The sequence below is a fragment of the Aedes aegypti genome, chromosome 2 (assembly GCF_002204515.2).
Source record: "Aedes aegypti strain LVP_AGWG chromosome 2, AaegL5.0 Primary Assembly, whole genome shotgun sequence".
NCBI classification, from domain to species: Eukaryota; Metazoa; Arthropoda; class Insecta; order Diptera; family Culicidae; genus Aedes; species Aedes aegypti.
In genome coordinates, this window is record NC_035108.1 from 16,401,942 (window position 1) to 16,416,630 (window position 14,689).

At 37.7% G+C, this 14,689-nt stretch overlaps 2 protein-coding genes across 6 annotated transcripts in view; one reads left to right on the plus strand and one right to left on the minus strand.

The window, feature by feature from the left end:
- LOC5575744 (oxysterol-binding protein-related protein 2) overlaps nucleotides 1–3,776 on the plus strand; it is a 97,710-nt gene extending 93,934 nt beyond the window's left edge. For all 4 annotated transcript variants that reach the window (XM_021840023.1, XM_001655795.2, XM_021840022.1 and 1 more), the window contains 5 exons: nucleotides 445–658; nucleotides 719–1,059; nucleotides 1,119–1,341; nucleotides 1,408–1,754; nucleotides 1,814–3,776. In XM_021840023.1, the coding sequence (XP_021695715.1) occupies nucleotides 445–658; nucleotides 719–1,059; nucleotides 1,119–1,341; nucleotides 1,408–1,754; nucleotides 1,814–1,919 (1,231 nt within the window). In that variant the 3' untranslated portion in view covers nucleotides 1,920–3,776. The remainder of the gene's footprint in view (nucleotides 1–444; nucleotides 659–718; nucleotides 1,060–1,118; nucleotides 1,342–1,407; nucleotides 1,755–1,813) is intronic.
- A 1,856-nt stretch (nucleotides 3,777–5,632) lies between these two features.
- Nucleotides 5,633–14,689, minus strand: part of LOC23687890 (PAS domain-containing serine/threonine-protein kinase) — a 78,643-nt gene continuing 69,586 nt past the window's right edge. For both annotated transcript variants that reach the window (XM_021840020.1, XM_021840018.1), the window contains exon 7: nucleotides 5,633–6,581. In XM_021840020.1, coding sequence (XP_021695712.1) covers nucleotides 6,118–6,581 — 464 coding nt within the window. In that variant the 3' untranslated portion in view covers nucleotides 5,633–6,117. The remainder of the gene's footprint in view (nucleotides 6,582–14,689) is intronic.

Below are 14,689 nucleotides of genomic sequence, written 5' to 3' on the forward strand. Positions count from 1 at the left end.
TTATTTTTAAATAAAAAAAAATACGCCTGATCGTGCGAAAAAAACGCTCTAAAATAAATGGCTATTTCGGTATTATTAATCGATCCCAGATTTTCGGTGGGAGAGGCTTGTGTTCTAACCACTACACCAAGTCCAAGTTTTATTATGAAAGCTATTCAATGAACACCATAAAACGATCGAAAATTATCTTTTAGGCATCAATTGCCATAAAACCCTGACTTTGTAAGCGTAGTAATAAGATAACCATCTCAATTTACGACAATCGATTTAGCCAGTTCCCGTCAAATGATGATCCAATCAAGCTGCCAATTTGAGCAGTCTTCTTCCACCACGGGCTCCACGCAACTGCCATCAAAGAAAAACGTGCTCGTCTCTTAAATATTCAAAATTCAATTATCGGCAAATAACTGATTATTGCTTCTCGCGCTTTCCCCTCTTCCACAGCTTTCTGCAGCGAATGACCGAATACATGGAGTACGCCAAACTGCTGCGGATAGCATCGGAACAGGCGGACCCCGTTGAGCGGCTAAAGTATGTGTCGGCATTCGCGGTATCCGCACTGGCGTCCAACTGGGAACGGCTCGGGAAACCCTTCAATCCACTGCTGGGCGAAACGTACGAACTCACACGACCCGAGTTTCGAATCATCTGCGAACAGGTGGGAAATTCTGCAAGAAATGCTTTATCCGGCGCGTTTCACGAACTTGGTATGTTGTAGGTATCGCATCATCCACCCATTTCGGCATTCCACGCCGATTCGGAAAGTTTTTCCTTCCACGGATCGATTCATCCGAAGTTGAAATTCTGGGGCAAGAGTGTGGAGATTCAACCGAAGGGAACAGTGACGGTCGAGTTTCCAAAGCTGGGCGAAGCTTATTCCTGGTGTAACGTGAACTGCTGCGTGCACAACATCATCGTTGGGAAACTGTGGATCGAGCAGTACGGAGTAATGGATGTCGTTAGTCACAAGAATGGGCTGAAGGCGACGCTGAACTTCAAGACGGCTGGCGTGGGAAATAAGGATTTGCATCGAGTCGAGGGTTACATATCTGATCGGAAGTAAGCGTTGGTCGATGGTAAAGTTTCGAGTGTTGAATTACCATGCGTCTCCATTACAGTAAGCGGAAGACTCATTTCCTGTACGGTAAGTGGACGGAGTTCATCAAGTGTACCGATTACGTTTCGTACGAGGAATACTGCAAAGAGAATGGGTACAAGTTCAAACGAGCGGATGAGCGAAGCAAGAGTCCGAACGAATCGCCAGGAACTACTCCAAGGAAGGTGCTATCAAAGTTGAATAGTCTCAAGATGAGTTCCTTCAAAAGTTTGTCCATATCGGAGGTAGAGAAACAATTATGCAAAAAATTCAATTTTAGTGATCCCAATAAAATAAACTTCTATTTGCAGCCGGATGATCCACCAGAACCTGCCGAGGGAGACATCCCAAAGAGTGACTCCACCTACTCCATCGATATTCCGAATTCGGTAACTCTGTGGGAGGCAGAAGCTCGACCAGGAAATACTGCCGAGTACTACCAGTTTACGAACTTTGCCATGTCGCTGAACCAAATGGAGGATCACATGAAGCAGCCACGTGCTCTGTGCCCAACGGACTCCCGGCTGCGGCCCGACATCCGGAAGCTGGAGCAGGGCGACATGGACGGAGCGGCAGCGGAGAAGACAAGGCTGGAGGAAAAACAGCGTGAGAATCGGAAGAAAAGTAAAAAGGGAGACGATGGAGGTCTTTTTCCAAGGTAAGAGCTTTAGCCTACCTTCGAAAGACTAGTTTAGTAATAATTTTATATCATTTTAGGTGGTTCAAGCATACGATCAATCCGCACACCAAGCAGGAAGATTGGATATACCAGGGTGGCTACTGGGAGCGGACGGATGATTCGTTCGAACTGGACATATTTTGAACTCATTAGGCCACCCTGTGGACAAGATACGAGCAGCTATCTCCTCTAATCACATACCTACAAATATACATTTTGTCAGAAGTTACCAATGAATCTCATATTAACTTACGTCAGAAAAGGCGGATTTTACACGAAACCACGAGGACGATAGTTTCAAGATCTATATAGGATGTGCATATTTTAATCTACATCTGCAGATACTCATGCAAAACTGCATTCCATCACTTAGAAACAGACATTCAATGACGTAACACTACAGGAGGAAAGAAGCTTCTTAATTCTTGAAGGAGCGCTATCTTAGTTGTTTGACGATTGCAGCAAGTGCTTGAATGATGTTTCGTTGAATGGATCGGGGATCAACACTACACACACGTACACGAACACACTGAAACCAGCAAAACATTTTGCCTGCACTGTGAGTGCCAACAGGGCTAGGAAACAGAACAAATTAGCAGTAGAAATTGTCTATCTTTACTCCCACATACTGCGATCTACAGTTTGTATCGGGATAAGCAGAATCCTTACCTATAACTAAGTGTTTTGCCATAAGAAGACATGTACTGTCCATTATACTGTCCAGTGATTTCGTTAGTCGTTTTTCGAGATTAGTAGGATATCTAATTTTACTAGTCACTTCAAATTTGATCGACACTTCTTTCTTTCATATAAGTTTTTCTTTGCTTCAACACTTTGACTCTTCTCACTCTGTAAGTATGAAAACTAAATAACAAGTAACCTTAAACCAAATCTATGATTTGTTAGGATTGGTTTATGTTATCATTTCTGTGACAGACATCCTCATGTCATACATGGACAACTTCCGGCAAACTGCTAAAAGTTATATAGCAATAAATGTACCAGCATTATTATTAGAGAATAAAACGAAAAAAAAAAATCGAATGAGTGGGAAACATCATCAATTCCAGCCAGGAAGGCAATAAAACAAAGCTACCAAACGGAATTCGACAATATTAACTATCATTTTAAGCATCATTTAGGAAAAGATAATTAAAATAAACATACATATGTATTTTTCAAAACAAAAAATCACTATAGGTAAAACATAATGTAAAACAGAGTTATGAATAAATTATTTATTGGCAATTGATGAAGGTCAAAGTTTAGAGCACGGCGTACGGAAAGCCAAGACATTGTAGACAAATTTTGATTGATGTACCTATCATAATTTTGAGCAAGAAACAAAATATTCAGACATGACAAATTCTGTCAGCCAAATGGCACGAAACGTGCTAATCACACCTTATTTAACATAGTTTATGAAAAATTTAGGTCCAAAACCTGGTTTTCAGACAAGAATAAAAACAACTTGTGAACCGAAAGTGAAATTTTCATGTAAACTATTATAGTAATAGTGATATTTAAAAAAATCGCCCGATTCGGCTTTTTTAGAAAGGTTAGCCAGGTTTGGTTACTTGCCTGAAAGTAACTTCTTGAAACCTAAGCTTTTTAACAAACCAGTACAAAATCTTGATAAACGGAACGCTATACTGAACTCAGTAATAGAGTGATTTTTGGTACCTATATGCATAGTTTTTACCGTTTACTGGAGTCAGGTTTGGATCACCATCCAGTCATAAATATTGATTCATTTTGGAAGTTTAAGATTAATGGGGATAAATTCAAAGTGTCACTTACCTTGCATCAGGATGACCTGCTATAAAAATAAACGCAGTGAAATCTCTCTCAATACGCTGTGTCACTTTCGAGATGATATTTCTTGATTGTTTCGAAGAACACTGAAACAAAGAGGAAACTAACAATCATCATTCATTTCTGTCAATTATATCTGCTTTATGTACACACACACACATACACACTGATACGATTCTGATCTACTAAAGAAACAAATAGAAGAAAGATAAAAAACAACAAATTTAAAAAAAAATGCTCAACCGAAAAAAAAAACATTGTAATTTCCGTTCTTTGCTATCGCGTCATCAGTCACGCCAGAACATAAAAATCAACACATGTAAGGTACCGTGGGGGAAGTGTAGCAGTGGGGTAAGTGGATCATTTGCCCGTAATAAGAATAAATACTTTAATATTTCGAATATTTTCATACCTTTGCTTCATTTTAGGTTATATTCTCACGTACACACTGATACTACTGCAAAACTGATACTACACGTGCACTAATACAAGCAAACTTACTGACTGCAAAAATCAATTCATTTTAAAGTTGTTTTCTGTCGTTAAAAAATCCATTGTATCTGTGCCTGAGATCGAATACTATTAGTTTTTTCAACACATGGTGAACATTTCAGTTCTTATTGTATGAATCACAATGAAAAAAATGTATTTTTTTGTAAATAAGTACAGACATATTGGTCATGGTACACTTACCCGCACTTTTTAATGGGATGGGGTAAGTGGATCAACTATTGTTATCAAATATTGGCAGGCTACTTTCGTGGATTTGAATAAGCTTTAGTGCCATCAAGTGTTGTTTTCCTTTTACATGTTTCATTCCTAGATTGAATTTGCCAAATTAACCTAAGAAAATTTCAATTGATTCACCTAAAAGTGTTGTACAGTCTTTCTACTACAAAAAAATGAAAATTGAAAAATTCAAACAAAATTTTCTGTGATTTTTCTTAGCTAAAATGCATAAGCGCAAAATGTACAAATCCTTCAGATGAAAGCATATTATCGTACGTTTTTTGACCATATCGATTGTTCTAGACAGATGAAATAAATATTTCCAATAATAAAATAGAAAAATAAACAAAAGTAAATGTAATTAATACTTTTAAACTACGAGTGTCTTTCGAAAACATCGTTAGGAATAGTCCTCAATTCTTTTGGATAACTCAGGTATATAAACTGGATGAATTTTCTCCAAAATATTCTAGTTACAGTGTTTGTTTTTGTTTGAATAAGTGTAAACTAATGCACAAATATTTTTCATAATATTTTGATAAAATAAAGATTTTTTTATTATAAAGTTATCAAAATACATAACATGGCAAATATAACAAGAATGGCAATAATATCACTCTTACTATACATGATTAAATCACATTTGTTTTGGGAATAGAGTTTTTTTTATAGGTGATCCACTTACCCCACCATAGTGGGGCAAGTGGATCATTTGGCGTAAATTTTCAAGTCCCTCATGCTCAATACATAACAATCAGAAAATTTAAAATAATTGTCGATTTAAAGTATAATAGTCCCTCATTTGTCATCGACAGAAAAAAGTTTGATTTACATTATTAACGTTAGCTGTACATAAAAATGAAGTTGACTATTGATTTTTCTGTATCCACTTACCCCACGGTACCTTATAGGAAGAAAATAACTAATCAGCTTGTTAGAACCCCTCATCACAGCCGACTTCGTCGCTTTTGAACTGAACCTAATCTGCGTGCATAACTGTGTGTAGTGGTTTTCTATCGTCGTTAGAAATTGACCTTTGTTCGATAAAAACACAAAAGAACCTTTACTGGACAAATCAGTAGCGCATGTTGTTCAAGAAAAAAAAAACAGTTGAATGAAATTAGATGAAACTAATATACAAACTAAAGGAAATCATACAATTAAAGTCATTATATTATTGAAAGCTGTATAAAAAAACATTCAAACTGAAACAGCATCCACGTATGCAATAGATGTGAAAAATAAACCAATGGAGACCAGTTGAAACTCGGACTTTTCTTTCAATGAGTGAAATTCAACCAAACGCCCGACGCTTTTACTGAAGTTCAAACTTTAATCGAGCTCTATGAAAAGACTGCTTTCTTTCAGTACACCTCCCACGAAGGCTTCCATTGCTAATTTTCAATTTTATATTTTAAAATCAATCATTATAATCTGTTCAACAATGATATAATCTGTTCTGATAGATGCTACTAAACTTGTGTGTGTATCTGTGTGCTTTTATTTATTTGTTATGTTAAATTTGCTTGTTTTTAGTCTTTCCTACTAATACTACTGCTGTTACTGTTGTGTACGACTCTGTATTACTTGTTTCTAAGAATTTAGCTATATCGAGTCTGATTTGCACTATCCTATCAGTGGATTTTAACTAGTACTCTTTCCTCTCCGCTATGGCTAAACAACTAATACTCTCTATTCATATATTTTGCGCGCATTTCGTCCTAGCTGGGTTGAGTACCTAAACAAAATGAGTATCGTATTTTTTGGTTTGTGAAAAAAGGAATGCATGAACAAGAAGTTAGCTCATCTGAGACTTGTTACAGACGGGCTTTTCCTCGCCATCGTCTGCATCCTCTTCAAAGCTGTCATTGCTATAGTCATACTCGCTGATGACTAACTCATCAACGCCCTTGCTATTGCAATCCGGTTCTAGCGAAGTCACGACAACAATCGGATGGTTGGTTTCCCACGCTCGTCTCCGCCTATGTTGCTGTCGTCTATGTCGATCACTTTTGCTAGGGGAGCTGTAAGGGCTAGGAGGGTCACCTTCAACGCCACCACCAACGCTACAACTGCTACTGGACGGATCACATTGTGATATAGCTTCCGTTGCCACGTCCCCAAGTTCATCCCTCATCCGCCTTCGGTCATCATTTCCGCCGCCGCCATGCTCATCCTCCTCCTCATCCTTATCGTCGCCATTCAACACCACCAGCAGTATCTCACTTTCTTCTGTATCACAAATGTCTTCTATTGAAGCTCCTGCAGAAACACGAGGCGCCAAAAACGAAAACGGAATGACCATCACACACCATCAACACACAAACAGCGAGCGCGAGCGGGGGAGGAAGCACGAAGCAACATTTCGCGGAACGGATTTATGGAAAAGAGAAAAGAAACAAAGTAAAACAAAGAGAAGATGAAAGCCATTCGGTGATTTTCGATTGAGGATTTAGTCATAATTTGCGTGATGCAATAAGAAAGCTGTTAGGATCGCCAAATTTCCAGTTGTTCAATTTTGATTTGTTAGAGTGTGCGACAAGCAAAACAGAGGGGAGAGGGTCGTATATTAGATTTCAGGAAGGGTGCCTATAGATTGGGTTAGTAATTTCGTTACAGCAACTAAACATTTAGATTGAACTAGGGTGGGGAAAGAGGGGTGGTATGGTATAAGAATATCACTTCCTTTTATTAGCTTACCAGATAAATGGAAACTCGCTCTCTCGATTGACTACCCATATATTCAACAAAATTTGATAAGTTTCTACACGATTAGATTGCTTGGCTTTACTCTGATATCACACTACGATTAAATTGTATTTTGTTTCATCTCAAAATCTACAACATCAATTGCAGCGTTTCAGGCGCTTTCCCAACAACATCTATCATATTTAGAAAAGATTCTCTCCGTGTGCTTAGCAGTTTGTGACTTCGATTTCAGTAATTAGTTTAGTTATTGTTTGCCTGGGTAAAAGCCTGATAAGGTGCACTTGTAGCCGTTGCTCGAAAACATGTGCAGATGCGTTGTTTATGTTGATTAACTATTTACTTGATACGTCTAAATGGATCTATTTGGCTTTGGCATTGGGATCACGTGCATTCTAGGGAGCTCAGTAATCTGTTCTATGTTATAAACAACTTGTGGAAATAATTGTTTCATTGGTCTATAAAGGGTATACTTGGGATGGGAATCTGAAAATGTTAATCTTCTTACGATAAGTGGTCAGTTTGGAACGGAGCAGAAATTCGTAATTGCGAAACTATCAATCACCTCGAAACCAAATGCCATCTATTGCTGGCTTTGTGCAAAATAAGAAACAAATGATAAGTTTCTCATAAATGCATTAGGACTGCTATCCGGCAATCCTCCAACATGCCTTGCTTACCGCACTCTTTTTTTTCCTGAATGAATACAGAACGAAGCCATACCTTCATGTTGATCAACAATTAACAAATTAGGCGTGACGTTCCTAATGAATGTTCCCAAAGTTCTATTTGATTCTTCCTTGAACGCAATTAACATTTCCATAGAGGTCCATCTGTTTTGCAGAGGTCACACCGTTTCCGTTCTTGATTTCCTACATTTCCGGCTTATATTACTGATACGTTATCCTTTTTCTTCTTGTTTTAGAGGGACTTTAACCCGGAGTTCTGACAATAGATTAAAATTTCAGTTGGTTGTGTTTCAGAAGAAATTATTGCTAGTTCGTTATTTAAGTCTTTTAAACCATATGGTGAATCGTCATTATTATTTGTTACCAAGTGCTGATTAGCTTCACCGGGTTGCATTGAATTATTTTCTGCCTCTGAGGGGTCCGTCAATTCCTTAGAAAACACGAATGCCGGCATGCACCGCATGGTTCACAAGATCCACCAGTTGAAGATCTTTCCGTCGTCCAGTTCGGGGTGGTACTGCAACGGACTGCTGGGGCGCCTCCCTCGCCGGATAGGGGTTTAAAACTTCTCCTTTTTTAAACTGCATGGTTGGTCGATAATTTGTTGGCGGTCTAGAGAATTGACGTTTCGCAGCCGCAAGAACACGCTAAGCCTGCTCAACGCAGCGCATGTGTAAAAACTACACAGAATGAGGCAACCAATGCAGGACTCTCTGGCTGAGTGAAAATTCTGTGTAAGTCGCACTCATGCTGTGTGTAGCCGATGTGTTGGCCTTCGTCAAACTGTCAATCTCTCCCGCGCGGCAGCAAACAGTTGGCCGTTGTTAAGATGGGGAGTTTTCTGTGATTTTTTCAGGCGAAAAGCCGGAAGATGGTCGCAAATGTGGAAGTTTTTTCCCCATTTGCTTCCGCTTCGGTTATTCGAATGAAAAAATCTCTGAAAACTTGAAAATTTGAATGTTGTTTTTTAATGTTTTCAGAAGCAAAACAAAAATGGAAGCGAATTCCGCATTCCAAGCGTTCCTCCTCTGTGCGCATTTCACTCATTCGGTTTGTTTACCACCGTTTGCACAAAACTGTGTAAAGCCCCCTTTGCACAGAATCTGTGCTGCATGAAGAGAGGCTGATTTTGTGTACTCGGCACTCATTTCTGAGCGTGACAAGTTTAGCGTGAAGCTTTCTGTCAGGAGGAAGTTGCACGCTCGTTCAGATCCACTCAAAAGTGAGTAGATTTCGACTCACTTTGGAACAAAGTGGAACTGCTCAAAAGTAAGTAAAGCCATTGTTACTCACTTTAGAGTAACACTGTCAAATGTCAAAGTTAGAGTAACACTTACTCACTTCGTTTAATCTGATATTTGCGAAAGTGAGTAGATGTCACTCACTTCAGAAATAATATTTCGGGAAATAAATTTACTATTTGTATTTATAAATAGGATCAGAAAAAATATTCGAAAGGAATAACATTTATTTCATTATCTCATACATAAATGAAGGTACATGATAAGTAATAAAATTGTGATATTATGTCTAAACTTTCGCTTCTCTGGAACGGATCCCCGAAGGATATAAATCTCTGGGAGACCTATTTACAATGACGTCACGCGGCAACTTCCAGCGGGAAGATAACCTAAGTGTTCGCAGTAAACTGCGGGCCGTGTTTACCAAAAATGAACGATTTCGCTGCGCATTCTTCCTCTCAATGTTCATCCGGTGAAATTTTCTCACTGGATTTTGATCCGGATGTTTGCCCGAGCCAATAGCATTTCCGGAAAACAATTGATGATTAGTTCAATAAAAAAGTAGGACGGTGAAACTTACTGTATATAAACTTTTTTCTTGCGGTTGTTCGATCAAAACCAGGACTTGGTTACCTTCAAAAACTCCGATCTCGCTTCACTTGATATCGGGATTAATTATAACAGTAACAATTAATCATCTATTGCACAACTTGCATGATTCGTTATAGATAATTCTACAGATGTTAAGCACTGTTTTATTAGTATAAAACATATTCTTACAACGATATTTACTTCTAAACTTGGAAGCCGAAATTTTCACAAGTATTTGACAGTTCCAAAGTGAGTCAAATATGTTAGTGTTTACTCAAAAGTGAGTAAGGTCGTTTTCTTTCATGAGTGAGTAACAAGTTACTCACTTTGATAAAATGAAGCTACTCACTTTTGACAGCTATTATGAATGTTCAAAAGTGAGTCAAAGTTACTCTCTTTTGAGTAGATTTGAACGAGCGTGTGATGAATCCTTTCCTGGCTATTGTTAAAGGCGAAATTTCCGTGATTGTAATTCTGTTGTTTGCTTACTTTAGTCCAGTTGTTAATTACACCTATCGTTTGTCTGGTGAGTTGCACGCTTACTGTCAATGATGATGTCACGCTACACGATAAGTGTTCATCTGCAACAACCAGACAGCTCACCAATCCACCGCGAGGTGGATCGTGCTGAGTTGTTGAGTTGAAGGAGAGCGAAAGAAGGAAGGCACAAAAGTCTGTTTGACAGCTCTGCAGAAAGCGCGTGCGCACGGACAGAGCGCGTGCGCACGGAAAGAGCGCGTGCGCACGGAAAGAGCGCCAGTTCGGCTCGATTTGCAATGATCGGTTATTATTATTATTTTTTCGCTATTGGATATTCTATGGTTTGGTTGATCGATGTTAAAGTTTGTTTTAAAAGCAGCTCCACTTATTTTGAAACATATTGCCGTGTACAATAGTAGACAACACAACTAATTTAATTAAAATAATTTGAAATTATTATTAGTACATATACAAAAGGGGAAGAACGTTTAGGCTGGTTGTGCATTACGATAAAATCTCTTAACATAAGCAATGCTTGTTGTTGGCTCTTGTGGAAGGATCAACATGTTCGGCTTAACGAAACTTATTTTAAATATCGAATAACACCACATGCTATTGAACAAAAAGGATGTGATTACAATAGACTTTTGATATTTTCAATTCTGAACCACCGCAAAAAAAAAAAATATTGGGAATCAAAATTCTCCTGAGCGGGATGATGTGGTGGAGGCTCATTCTAATTAATATTGTCGTTCAATTATGGGGATAAATTAAAATTGTTATTGTTCTATACATACTTATTTATTAAAATTACCTGTAAATATTGATACAGCACAATTCAAGTATTTAAATATCAAATAGCAAACATAGATATGGTCGGTGTTCAGACAGGCTGAACCAAGTGTTTTTTTCAATCGAGTAAGAAAAATGTACCCCAAACATGTGAAACATCAAAATATTATAGATGTTTACTGTAATAATGGAACTTATCTATTTGATGATACATTTGTATCAAAATAAAATGGAAGATTTAAAATTGATGGAGTTCTTTACGTATCCTTAGAGCTCCAAAATTCATCTAGTCTGGTCTGTCTAAACACCGACCATATGTTTCTCAAAAACTCATGAGAATGGTATTTTACTCTTTGAACTGTTACTTAATTTGGATGTGTTTAAAAGATTTATAAATTTAATTTATTATTAATGTTACGAGCTATGTCTGTAGTTAAACTTAATGCTACACAAGAAATATATTTGAATCAAAGTATTTTGATACATAAATCATATGAAAAAAAATGTTCCAGAAAGTACTCTAGAATTCTTTGGGAGCGTCTCCCGGGATTCTTCCTTAAATCATTCATGAATCCTTCAAATCCTCTCTGGGATTGTTCTGCTGAAAATCTTGAGATTATTTCTGAATTTTCTTCCAGATATCGCTTTGGGATTCATCCAAAAAAAAAACGTTACCATTCCGGTATTACTTCTGAGATTCTTTCGGATATCCCATTGCGATTATTCTGGACATCTTTTTGGATTTTTTTGCAGAACTCTGTATGTGATTTTGCGTGTATCTTCTTAAGCATTACTTTTGAAATCCAGGAAATTAAATTCTTTGAAATTCTTGAAAATTGTTTTCGAAATACTATGGAAGATTTTACCATAAATCTTGATGCAATCCATTTGGATATTTAATGAGGATTTTATCAAAAAAATAACTCTAGATTTTTATCCGGAAATACTTCTGGTATTCTTATGAGAATGCCTCTGGTATTCTTCCAAAAATGACTTGAGATGCTTTCGGAAATCTTTCTGAAATTCTTCAAGAAATTCCACTGAGATTTTTACGCCAATATCTTTGAAATACTTCTGGGACTCTTACAAAAATCCTGTTGGAGTTTTTTTTTCGGATATCTTTCTATTCAAAATTTTTCAATAAATTTTGCTGGGATTGTGCTGTAAAACCTGCTAAGATTCATCCAAAAATACGACTGTCATTCTTCCGGATATCATTCAAGAATTCCACCGGAAGTTTTCGTGAGATTCAACCGTAAATCGTTCTTTCTGAGAATTGTTTTGGGATTATAGAAGGATTTCCAGAAGAATTCCAAGGCGATTCACAGAAACATCACTTCTGTATTGTAACCTTCCAAAAAAGGTTACATTTTTTTTTGTACATAATTTATCGTTGTAAATAGTTTTTATTCTTGTTATTCTTATTATTAGGGCTTATCGTAATTTGAAATATTTTTTTTATAGAATTAAAGGCACATTAAATTAAACGAATGAATTGGATTTGAAATTGAACTGAATTAAATAAACTTAACGAAACTAAAATATAATATCGAATTTAAACCCCCGTTTTCCTATCCTGAACATCCCTACTCCGCTACCACTTGCTACCAACCGTCAATGTCATCGAGCGAACAGCTGACTGTCACCCACCGAGAGGGAGATAAAACTGCCGGTCATCCCAGAATCGGCCTCTATTAGGTGAACGCAAACAGTCACCGCCAGTTGTGCGCGAGTTTAATTAATTTCTTTTTTACTCCGATAGTGAACGGATAAGTTAAGTCGAGTGAAAGTGGAAAAAGGTCCCGATTGTGACTGTTAGTGAGTGAACGGAATCATCGCCATTGTGCCATCCCGTCGCCCCATTATCGGTCGGTCAAACGATAGCGGCCCGCCACCCCCTATTTCATCCCGAGACAACAGTTCCGGATTTACCACTGTCGTGTGGACGGCCAGGAGAGAAGCCAGAGCCAGAGAATCCCGAGACGGTTCCCCGCCGACGTGTGAGGCATCATCCATTCACCACCAAACGTTACCTGGAAGGACGGAAGAGCATGCCGATGGGGTCCCGACGATTCCGATCCCGGACAGTCGAGGGAAGCCGACTTCCTGCCAGCTGCTAGAGTGCCCACAGCAAACGGTATGTGAGTAAACTCCTTTCCTTTGCTTTCCTTTCCTTGAGTTACTCCCCCCCCCTTCCTTGCTATGATGAATCAAGAAATTAATAATAGAATGATGTAAAGTTAAACTTTTTACTTGTCGCCTATCATTTCAAAGCGCAAGCCCTGCTTTCTTTCTCTTTTGTTGATCGGTCCACCTTGCTTTGTTCTTCAAGGGAAGTCCTTCCGCCTCCAATTCCTTCGATACCGCGTAAACGACCCTGAGTCCCAGGACAAAGCCGAGGTGGGAACAATAGTGGTTCCCAACCTTTAGAATTCCTAACAGTATGAAGGATTATCGTTAATATCTGAAATAATCCCATGAGAATTCTAAATCCAAATTACAGTGATATTCAAAAGAATCCCAGAAGTCATTTCGCCAGAATCCCTGAAAGATTTAAAGGATATTCACAGACATCCAGAAGATTTCATGAATATTTTCCAGAATAATTCCGATGTCCAGATGAACTGCAGAAAGATTCATGGAATAATTTCAAACGGGATTTTCGGAATCATTTGAAAGTAACTGTTAGAAAATCCTCAGAAAAAGAAATCTGTAATCAAAGTAATCGAAAAAATCTCATTATTTCAAGCAATGCTCGTTGGTTCATGTCGAAGGATCAACATGTTCGGCTTAACGAATCTTATTTTAAATATTGAATGACACCACATACAATTAAACTAGTATTGCAATTTTAGGGAAAACTTTCCGTTTTACGGTGCAACGAAAAGCTACCGCAGCTGTCACATCACTGATTTGCACTGGTGAATCATCAGTAGGCTTCAATAATACCTTGGATACCGTCTTGATGATCGTTGTTTGTTGCTATTTTTCATAGCGTTTTCTCTTTCAAGCATACTATGATTGAATTGTTTGCTTCAATGATGGAATGATTTCGAAGCCTGCGGTAGAACTTTGACAGCTGCGGTAGAACTCTGCGGCTACCGCAAACCGGAAAATTTTCTTAACAACCGTAATAGGGAAAGTGTACCAGTTATGGCCATAGTGGTTCCCTATTTGGCCATATGCAAAAAAATTTTAACTTTTACGTTTTTAATCTTTTTGAATGTTTTAACATCAAGATTTATCCTTTATTTTACTGCTAAAACACAGAAGATTTTTCAAAATGTGAATGCATTCAAGATATCACGTATGGCGAAATAGGGAACCACTATGGCCATAACTGGTACACCTACCCTATGTGATTACAATTCTGAATCACCCCAAAAAAAAATATTTAGTATCACAATCCTTCTGAGAGGGATGATGTGGTTGATGCACATTCTAATTAAAATTGTCGTTCAATTATGGCGATAAATTAAAATTGTTATTGTTCCATAAATACTTGTTTATTATAATTACTTGTAAACTTGATACAGCATATAAAAAGACATTGGTCCAGAAATTACTCCAGAATTCTATGGAATTTTCCTCCTGGGATTCTTCTTTAAATCACTTATGAATCCTTCAAAACCTCTCTGGGATTGTTCTGGAAATCTAAAGATTATTTCTGATTTTTCTATAAGTTCTTCTGGAAATCACAGAATACTTACCGATATCGCTTTTGAACTCATCTAAAAAACATCGTTCCGGTACTATATCTGAGATTCTTCCGGATATCCTTTGTGATTCTTCTGGACATCTTATTGGAATATTTGCATAAATCTGTATGTGAGTTTGCGTTTATCTCCTTAAGGATTACTTTTGAAATCCT